Source organism: Dipodomys ordii, unplaced genomic scaffold, assembly GCF_000151885.1.
Source record: "Dipodomys ordii isolate 6190 unplaced genomic scaffold, Dord_2.0 Scaffold45, whole genome shotgun sequence".
Lineage (NCBI taxonomy): Eukaryota > Metazoa > Chordata > Mammalia > Rodentia > Heteromyidae > Dipodomys > Dipodomys ordii.
This window is the reverse complement of record NW_012267261.1, coordinates 8,288,062-8,298,042: the sequence shown is the minus strand read 5'-3', so window position 1 is coordinate 8,298,042 and position 9,981 is coordinate 8,288,062. Positions and strand designations below refer to the sequence as shown.

At 43.8% G+C, this 9,981-nt stretch overlaps 1 protein-coding gene across 1 annotated transcript in view; it reads left to right on the top strand.

Moving 5' to 3' along the window:
• The window catches only part of Kiaa0226 (KIAA0226 ortholog), a 73,364-nt gene that overhangs the window by 57,339 nt on the left and 6,044 nt on the right, over positions 1–9,981 (top strand). Inside the window, exons 11-16 of the mRNA XM_013019490.1 lie at positions 5,128–5,188; positions 5,706–5,838; positions 6,483–6,628; positions 8,026–8,090; positions 8,485–8,723; positions 9,649–9,710. Of these exons, the coding sequence (XP_012874944.1) occupies positions 5,128–5,188; positions 5,706–5,838; positions 6,483–6,628; positions 8,026–8,090; positions 8,485–8,723; positions 9,649–9,710 (706 nt within the window). The remainder of the gene's footprint in view (positions 1–5,127; positions 5,189–5,705; positions 5,839–6,482; positions 6,629–8,025; positions 8,091–8,484; positions 8,724–9,648; positions 9,711–9,981) is intronic.

Below are 9,981 nucleotides of genomic sequence, written 5' to 3'. Positions count from 1 at the left end.
TACCACTTGAGCCACAGCACCACTTCCGGCTTTTTTCTTTTTGCTTATGTGGTGCTGAGGAATCGAACCCAGGGTCTCAGGCATGCAAGGCAAGAGCTCTACCACTGAGCCACCTTCCCAGCCCCATATGTGAAACTCTTATCTCCAGTTAAACATCAGAAGACCGGAAGTGGTAGAGCGCTCCCCTTGAGCTGAGCTCAAGAACAGTGTCCAGGCCCTGAGTTCAAGTCCCACAACTGACAAAAAAGAAAAAAAGAATTATTGGGCCAACTATGATGATTCATGCTTATAATCTCAGATACTCAGAAGGCAGAGATTGAGAGTATCATGGTTCAAGGCCCAGACTGGGCAAAAAATAAGATCCCATCTCAGCCAACAAGCTGACTATATGGTATGTATTTGGAATCCCAGCTTTGCCAGAGGTAAATGTAGAGGATTGAAGTCCAAGGCCAAAGAGATAACTAAAGCAAAAAAGGCCTGGAGGAGGAAATGGAAACAAGAGGTTTTTATCTTCATTAGGAAAAAAAAAAAAGGACTGGAGGGCCATGGCTCAAGTGGTAGAGTACTTGCCTAGCAAGTGTGAGACTCTTGAGTTAAACATCAGTATTGAGAAAAAGAAAAAAGAACCATAACGCAGGTTTGAAGTAGATTGTAGAAGACTGGGGTCATAAGGAATAAAAACAACTCTAGAGACTCATCAGAAGGGGCAGATACTGACGTCAGTCAGTCTCCCTAGGGCTGGAGAAGGAACAAATATAAAAGAGGACCAGGTCTAAGATCCAGATCTCCTGGCTCCCTGGACAGTAGGGAAGCTCTGAAGCTGCAGAGAGAACTGTCTAAGATAGCATCCGTCATGGGGTGTTGTCCACAGGGAGCTGCCAGGCCATCACCCTTCACCGTGAAACCATTCTCAGTGGCCAGGAGAGGTGTCTGGCTTCAGAACGCAGCAGTACTGAGAAATGGAGCTCCTGGGGAGGTGCTGAGCCTCTGGCACCGGTTGAAAGCTGTCCCAGGAAGTGTTAGAGAGAAGCCAGCTCTCAGAGAAGTCAGTACTGCCCACAGAGCCTCCTTCCTCCTCAGTGTCACTCCAGTGCCCTCTGGTGATAAAGCTTAACGTTGTACACATGGGCCAAAGAAATGTTTATGGACCCAGCTCCACTATCACAGACTGAGTAACAGGAAGGGCAGATTCGTGACTAAAGCTTAATAAATCACTAGCTGGCATATAAAGAGGAACATTCATAAGCTCTAGTTTTGACAAGTTTTTTTTAATTATATCGAATTCAAGTAATCAGTTGCTTCTTCTATCCTAGTTTTTTGTTTTTTGGGGTTTTTTTTTTTTTGGGTCCGGTCTTGGGGCCAGAACACTGGGCCTGGGCTCTGTCCCTCAGCTCTTCAGCTCAAGGCTAGCGCTCTACCATTTGAGCCACAGCGCCACTTCCGGCTTTTTTTCTTTTTACTTATGTGGTGCTGAGGAATCGAACCCAGGGCCTCAGGCATGCAAGGCAAGTACTCTACCACTGAGCCACCTTCCCAGCCCCCTTCTATCCTAGTTTTAAACACTTTTTTTTGTCCTCTTAATATAGTGTTAATAATAGTTCTCCATTTTAACATTTTCTCTTTGAATTAGTAATTACACAAAATTTAGAGGTATTGCCTTCTCTGCTGGAAGGAAAACAGGATGAAACCAACATGAAAATGGCCATTTCCTAGACTTCAGTTATTTTAATAAAGTTTTTCAGATTTTGTCAATTCCAAAGGTTTTTTTTTATTGCTATTATAAAGCTGATACACAGAGGGGTTACAGTTTCATAAATCAGGTAATGAGTACATTTCTTTTTGGACAGTGCCACCCCTTTCCTCATTGTATCCCAGTTTTTCCCTCCTGTGCTGGTCATCCCAATGCCAGGCAACTTCATTGTTGTTGTTTGTTTTTCCATTTTCTAATTTTTCTTTTCTTTTCTTTTTTTTTTGGTGCGATCATGGGGCCTGATCTCTGGGTCTGGGCGCTGTCCCTCAGCTCTTCAGCTCAAGGCTAACGCTCTACCACTTGAGCCACAGTGCCACTTCCGGCTTTTTTCTTTTTGCTTATGTGGTGCTGAGGAATCAAACCCAAGGCCTCAGGCATGCAAGGCAAGCGCTCTACCACTGAGCCACCTTCCCAGCCCTAATTTTTCTTATTAATAAAGCAATGATAATTTCCCTATTGTAGCTATAGAGTGAGGCCTTAATATCAGTACTGTAGGAAAAATATTTGTGTCAGAGGATCAATAAAAAGTTTCATAATCATGTTAAATTCCACTGGAAGTTGAGATCTTTCTCAAGTGCTGTTATTTTGGGTACATTTAATCCATCCATTTAGTAACTGCCCCTCTTTTCTATTTACTCCTAAATTATCTTAGACCTTGTTCTATATCTATCCACATCTTCAACTAGTATTCCACCCACATGAACTTAGTCATCTGCTGGAACCAACCAGAAAGTCAGCGAAGCAACATAGTGCAGGCCCAGGAGAGCCTTAGTGAACTTGATAAATGTCAAGTGCTATGTCCCTCTTCATGTCAGATAGTGCTCTCCCTCTATCTGCCCAGGGTATGACTCTTCCCTATGCAGCATAGTCCTCTACTCCCCTGCCACAAAACTCTGATCTCTTTGTACCTCTGGTGATCAAATATGATGAAGTCTGATTTAATTATAGGTTCTAAAAAGAAGATTTTTTTTCTCCATGATTTAAAGAAGAAAGTCCTCCTCTGTGTGTGGATGAAGGACTGCTAAATATGGTCATATTTTGTTTAAATACAGGGATATATTCTGAGAAATGTGTCATTAGATGATTTTGCAGGAATATGCTAAGGCATTCTTACACAAACTAAGATAGCTACTCTGTGGCTAGACAATATACCCTTAAGGGACTCCTGTCAAATGTATGACCTACCATTGACAGAAGTATCATTATGTGGCACATAATTGTAGTTTTATGGAAACTGGTTTCCTTAGCAATGATGAATTATCTCCTACCTCTTCTCCCTGGTGCAGTGTTTCCTCTCATCTTTCCTCTAGTCTTAAAAGTAATAAAAATGGTTAGCTCCTAATTGAAGGGTATCTGTCTAAGATTTTCTTTCATTTTTCTTTAGTATTTCTCCCACACAAGATGAAATTTGTAAAGCTTTTCACTGCTTTCAGCCAATAAATCATTTGCTTAGGAAATATTTTTGGAAAGCCTATTATTTGCAAAGCACTTTGAGGGTGACTTGGACAAGGGGAGACTTATGTGTGGTGTTACCCAAATGATCGTTGAAAACCAGATAGTCTATGAAACTCTGATATACTGTTGCCTAGATTAGTTGTTGTTGTTGTTGTTTTCTATTAGCACTATTTACGGTGCAAATAGGCAACTGGTACTGCATTAGGAACTAGATTTTGCTTTGCTCACTATTATTATTTGAGTATGTGCTCATGGACAGAACTGTGTTTTCAAAAGAAGAAATGGATACAATCTCATTTTCTTACAAAGAAATTTTTACCTTTTGAATTTTTGTTTGGTCAGTTGTGGGGCTTGAACTCTGGGCTTGGGCACTGTCCCTGAGCTCTTCAGCTCAAGGTGAACACTCTACCACTTGAGCCACAAAGCCACTTCCTTACAAAGAAATTTTAATAACCTGGTTGTGTGTACAGAAAATGTCCATCCAGCTGAAACATGAGGAACAATTGAGCTACTTATGGCCATGTTTGGAGTGATGCCATATAAGCCCAGAACTGTGGTGATAGGCTCAGACATCGTAAATTGATCCTTGTGTAGGCTTAATTAAGAAAAAAAGGCCTTTTCACTGGGCTTGGAAGGACGTGAGAGATAGGATTTATCAACAGTCTTTTCATGACTTGGTAAGGCCCCATATGCCTTCCGAGAACCTGACTTTTGTATTTTGTGGGCCACCCCTTACTCCACTGAAGGTATTTTGGTGTCTGGAGGCTAAGGTATATCATTATTAGGAACCTATTTCAAAACCCTATGTCAAAAATAGATTTTGGAAAGTCTGTGAGAGTTTCCGATAATTTCATGTGAGACTTCTGTAATGAAGGGCATGTAGGTTATCTCTGTGAAGAGTTGTTGGTTTCCTGGCATCTCCGGGGAGCCGCCAAGGCATAGAGAGGTTCCTTTTGGTCCTGTGCAGTGGAACAGACAGGAACTCTTTCATGAAACTTCAGTAAGGATCTAGAAAACTTCTGACGTTCAGCAGCAATGGCAAAGGTGGTAAGAAATTAGAAGCAACCTTCCAATTCTACAAACATTAGTGATGAACCTCTTACCTGTAAAGCAGATCTGAGTTCTTACCTCTGGGAGCTTAATTTTATTTATTTGTGTGCTGGTTCTGGGACTTGAACTTAGGGCTTTTTTTTTCTTTTTTCTTTTGCTCAAGGCTAGTGCTCTACCACTTGAGCCACAGCTCTATGTCTGGCTTTTTTGGTGCTTTAATGGGGATAAAAATCTCACGGACTTTCCTACCCAAGCTGGTTTCAAATCAAGATGCTCAGATCTTAGCCTCCTGAATAGCATGAGACGTCAGTACCTGGCTTGTTTCTTTGTTTTTTTTTTTTTTTTTCTTTTAAAGACCAGGTTTTTCTGTCTAGCCTAGACTGACCTTAAATGTATAATCCTCCTGCCTCAGCCTCCCAAGTGCTGTGTGGTTAAAGGCCTGCACCACCATGCCAGAGTTTGGGAGCTATTTGAGTCATTTCTTTGTGTTTGTGCCTGTTAGGGCTTGTGTCCTAATGTGCCGTAGGATGCTTCCTTTTTCTCTTCATTGCTTTACACCAAATCTGAGTTTATGTTTCTGCCTGGATTTATTACCACTGTTAACTTTCTCGGTACTGTGTAATGTCACTAATTCAGCCTAATTGTGACTTGAATAGAACCAATTAGGAGTTGTGTTTAGAACTTCACCTGCTCCTTATCCTGCATAGATTGTAGCACCTGGCTGCTCCCTTGAGGTCTTAGCTGACAATATCCCTTGAGAGTGTCCCTTCCTGCCTTCCCTCCCCTTTCCCTTTCCCTTTCCCTTCCCCTTCCCCTTCTGCTTCCCCTTCCCTTCCCCTTTCCCACTCCTCTTATCTCTGGTTTCCATTTAGATGCTGATATCAGGAGGAGAGTGGCCTCCACCAGCAAGTCTTCCATTCACTCCCAGTCCTTGTGAGTTCTGTTTTATCTTTAATAACCATGGGTTATATGGAGCAACAAACCTTGTTCTTGGCATATGGATGGCAAAGGGAAAGTTCAAGTGAGGGGCCTGCCCACTGGTGGTGACCCAGAGAGGGGAAGACAGCAGGTCATTCATCTAAACGAGCTCTTCTGGTAGATACAATAGCTCTTTAGAGTCCACAAAGCAGTTTTACTCACTTGATTTCATAAACAGGCATTATAGCCTCCATTTATAAGGTAAAGATATTGAAGGTTAGAGAAAGGAAGTCCCAGAGTCCTTGACTAACAGTGCCATGTAATGAGGGCAAGGGAGATTTGAATCTATTAAAACAGGGTATTTTTCACTATACGTGTGAATCTGAAGATGAATACACAGGCTGAACAGATAGGGGTGCTGCAAGTATTTCCTCAGCTGACAAATCACTGCATGAATAGTCAGACCCTGAAGGGATGATAGAGTCTTCAAGTCTTTCCCATGCTTAGCTTTCTTTGGTGCTCTCTGTTCCAGCTCGCATTGCTTCCTGCACTCCACATCTGCCGAGGCAGTAGCCATGGGGCTCCTGAAGCAGTTTGAGGGGATGCAGCTTCCAGCAGCCTCCGAGCTAGAGTGGCTAGTTCCAGAACATGATGCCCCTCAGAAGGTAGATTTGCTCGGCATTCTTGTCTGCCCTGGAGGCCGTGAGCCTCTCTGATTACTTTTCCTGCCTCACTTGGCCTCAGTCTGGAATGGGCCTATCTGTTTCCTTCCTTACTCATTACAGATGTGTTGAATGGCTGAGTGAATGCTTGCTTGGTGAGGCGTTCCCTAGCAGTTGTCAAAACAGATTATGATGGCTTTTCCACTGACCTATTCCATGTAACTACTCTGTAAACCTAGAGGTAGGAGTGCCGCTTTGGGGCCAATTTTGAAACACTGCTGATGTGAATTGTTCAGGCTTTTTGCTCTACAGTTGACTCTGAAAGACATAAGGACCCTTGGTATACCAAGGGTCCTAAGGTGAGTGCAGGGACAGCATCAGCATTTGGTGCCACCACCCTTAAGATCCTATTCCCATTTGCTTCTTAGAACTCTTTGCTTCTTAGGCCCATTCTTAGAACCCAGGCCCTCTTTCCTAGGACTCTGGTGCTTTTCATTTGAGGCCAATGTTCCTTGCAGCTCTTAGTCTCTGTGGTGCTTCTGACGTGTCTCCTATTAACCATGCTTCTGTTATGGCCAGAAGGGTCAGTCAGGCATACATGTTCCCCCAGATGTTCCTGTGAGCTCACCTGTGCTTTCCTCCTGCAGCTCCTGCCCATCCCTGACTCCCTGCCCATCTCACCAGATGATGGGCAGCATGCAGACATCTACAAACTGAGGATCCGAGTCCGTGGCAACCTGGAGTGGGCTCCGCCCCGGCCTCAGATCATCTTTAATGTTCACCCAGCCCCAACGTGAGTAGCCAGTGCTTGTGCTCTTGGGGAACGGATATACCCTGTGGATTTTGGGGCTGTCTTCTCACAATCCTGACTCTACCTCCAGTTAGGCTGCCCAGCAGTTCTGTTCATTTGAAAACAAAGATCAGAGTTGGGCTTCCCCTCTCAGTGAGCTGCCAGCAGCAGCGACCTGGCATAGCAAGTGAGCATTATAGATACTGGTACCAGAGGGATGGTGCAGGATGATGCCACTGCATGCTGATTTGGTCTGCCAGATTGTGCGGAAAGGAGTCATCCCAAATCATTAAGAGTGTGGCTGTGATGGTTCTTCCCTAATAGTTAATACCCATCATCACTTGCAGGAAACACAGTTAGAATGTGTATATCAACCTGTGTCTTGATGACCAGTCTCTGAACTGTGCATTTGTACTACCACTGTATTTGTACTTGAACAGTTGTGTAAATAATAAATTCATAATGCCTTCTACCTTTTAAAAAACAGCTGAAGTGGTTTATCCATCTTTGTCCTTAAATTCTTACTTTGAATCTTCTCATTCCTTCCAGTGGTAACTGGAAATATGGCTTTTATACAAACAATAATTTGTGAGCTCACTGGATTCTCTCTCTCTCTCTCTCTTTTAATGATAGCTGTGTGTTTTTCTCACCTATTGTCAATTATTCTTTTTATTGTTCTCATCCCTTACATTTATATTTTTTAATGTGGTTCATTATTGAGAAGAGTCACCAATATTATCTAAGTCAGAACTTCCTAATTCTCAGTTTGAATTAGTTCTTCTCATAGGCTCATTTTGTCTATGTATGTATGTTTGTTTGTTTGTATTACCAGTCCTGGAGTTTGAACTTGGCCTGGGCACTGTCTCTGAGCTTCTTTTGTTCAAGGCTAGCACTCTACCACTTTGAGCCAGAGCTCAAAGCTTTTTGGGTAGTTTAGTGGAGATAAGAGTCACACAGACTTTCCTGCCCAGGCTTGCTTTGAATCACAGTCCTCAACTCTCAGCCTCCTGAATAACTAAGATTACAGGCATGAGCCATCAGCACCCAGCTTGTCTAATTCTTCTTTTTTTTTTTTTTTGGCTTGTCAGTCATGGGTTTTCTGGTGGTTTATTGGTAGTTTATTGTAGATAAGATTCTCAGGGGCAAAAAAAAAAAAAGATTCTCAGGGGCTTTCCTGCCTGGGCTGGCTTTGAACGTGATCCTCAGATCTCAGCCTTCTGAGTAGCTAGGATTACAGGCATGAACACCAGTGCCCGGCCATCTAATTCTTTAAAAAGAAAAATAGATGAAGTCCTCTCTCATCCTGTACCTAATTAGAGTCTTTTTATGTCCTATTCTTTGTATGTGAATGCCCCCATGCAACTGCTGTTTGCCAATCCCCTTTCTTTTGCCTTCCTTAGGAGGAAGATTGCTGTGGCCAAACAGAATTACCGCTGCGCAGGTTGTGGCATTCGCACTGATCCTGGTGAGCAGTTTTTACCACTATGCTACATCCTCTCCACTTCTGTCAGAGCTAGTAGGAGATGACGGGGCTGAATTGGGGAAATTGCTCCTGCTAGGCAGGAGCACAGGCAATCATAGGGAAATCATCTGGCAGCATATTTAGGAATACTGAATAAAATTGGGTCATTTCAGCTAAGCCCCACCAACTCTGATGGTTTTGTTTCTTCAGTGGCTTCCAGGATGGGACATGAGAAACATGGGCCCCACTATATGAGTTGCTTCTTGCTTTGGGAGCTCACATAGAGGTGGAAAGAGGGCAAAGGCCAAGAACTGTCTTTTGAAGGATCAGCAGAGCTGCCTCATTAACTCCTAGGTGGGAAAGTCACATCTGGCCCTTGGCTTTCTGGTTTTTCCAGATTATATCAAGCGGCTGCGGTACTGTGAATACTTGGGCAAGTATTTCTGTCAGTGCTGCCATGAGAATGCCCAGATGGTCATCCCCAGCCGAATTCTGCGCAAGTGGGACTTCAGCAAGTACTACATCAGCAATTTCTCCAAGGACCTGCTCATTAAGATCTGGAATGATCCTCTTTTCAATGTGCAGGATATCAACAGCGCCCTCTATAGGAAGGTCAAGCTGCTCAATCAAGTCCGGGTAAGACCTCTGAAATCCTTAACATGGATTTTTATCCTTTAGCTCAGCAGAAGAGTGCCTGCCTGGCGAGCGCAAGGCCCTGAGTTCGGTCCTCAGCTGTAGGGGGGTGGGATAAAAGCTATAAAAGACCTTTTCCTCTTCTCTCTCTTCATCCCCTTCTGTTCATACAAGGTTTCCTAAGATCTTAGGAAAGTTATACCATGTCATCATTCATATTCTGCCTATATACTTTTCTTTTTTTTTGGGGGGGGGGGTCCGGTCGTGGGGCCTGAACTCTGGGTCTGGGCACTGTCCCTCAGCTCTTCAGCTCAAGGCTAGCGCTCTACCATTTGAGCCACAGCGCAACTTCCGGCTTTTTTCTTTTTGCTTATGTGGTGCTGCAAAATCGAACCCAAGGCCTCATACATGCAAGGCAAGCGCTCTACCACTGAGTCACCTTCCCAGCCCCGCCTGTATACTTTTCTCTCTCTTTCTCTCCCTTCCTTCCTTTCCTTCTCCTTTTCTCCTCTTCTTTTCCCTCCCCATCTCCCCTCTCTCTATCTCTATTTTCCCCTGTCTCTTATGTTAGGCAAGTACTCTATCACTGAACTATAATCCCAGCTTCATAGGTACTTTCTTTCTACACTTACCAACTACCTGTATAGTCAGCCTCAAACTGGCAAAGGCAGACATTACAGAAGAGAGAATAGCAGAGGAATGTGAACTCAAGAGTTCTCAGCTGTTGCGGGCTCTGTGTGTGTGACTGGGTAGACTGACCTAGCAGAGTCACCTTCCCCAGCTTTGAAGAGAGTTATTAAATTAGAGGGGCAGAGGGTGATGGATGCATGCAAAGCGCCTGGGTCCCAGAGTCTGAAGGCACTAACTGGCCCTCCTAACAGTCAACTCTGTCCTCATTTCTACGCCTTTCCCATGTCTTTCTCTGCAGCTGTTGCGGGTCCAGCTGTATCACATGAAGAACATGTTTAAGACATGCCGACTGGCTAAAGAGTAAGTCTTGTGTGGTGGCCAGGGTCCCCAGGCTGAGCTATTATCTCTGACAGAGATAATGTCTCAGCAGCTGGCTCTAATGTTACATGAACAAGAAGAGTAAGGATTTTTGCACAAATGACAAAAAGAAAAGGTAAACAAGAAGCCAGGGCAATAATTGTATCTGTGTCCTCCCTAGAGGAGAGATCTGAGTTTTCTATTGAAAACCACCACCAGTCTGCAGGCATTATGAATATGTCACTTCTGTCATCCAGGTGTATGGTGGGTGAGG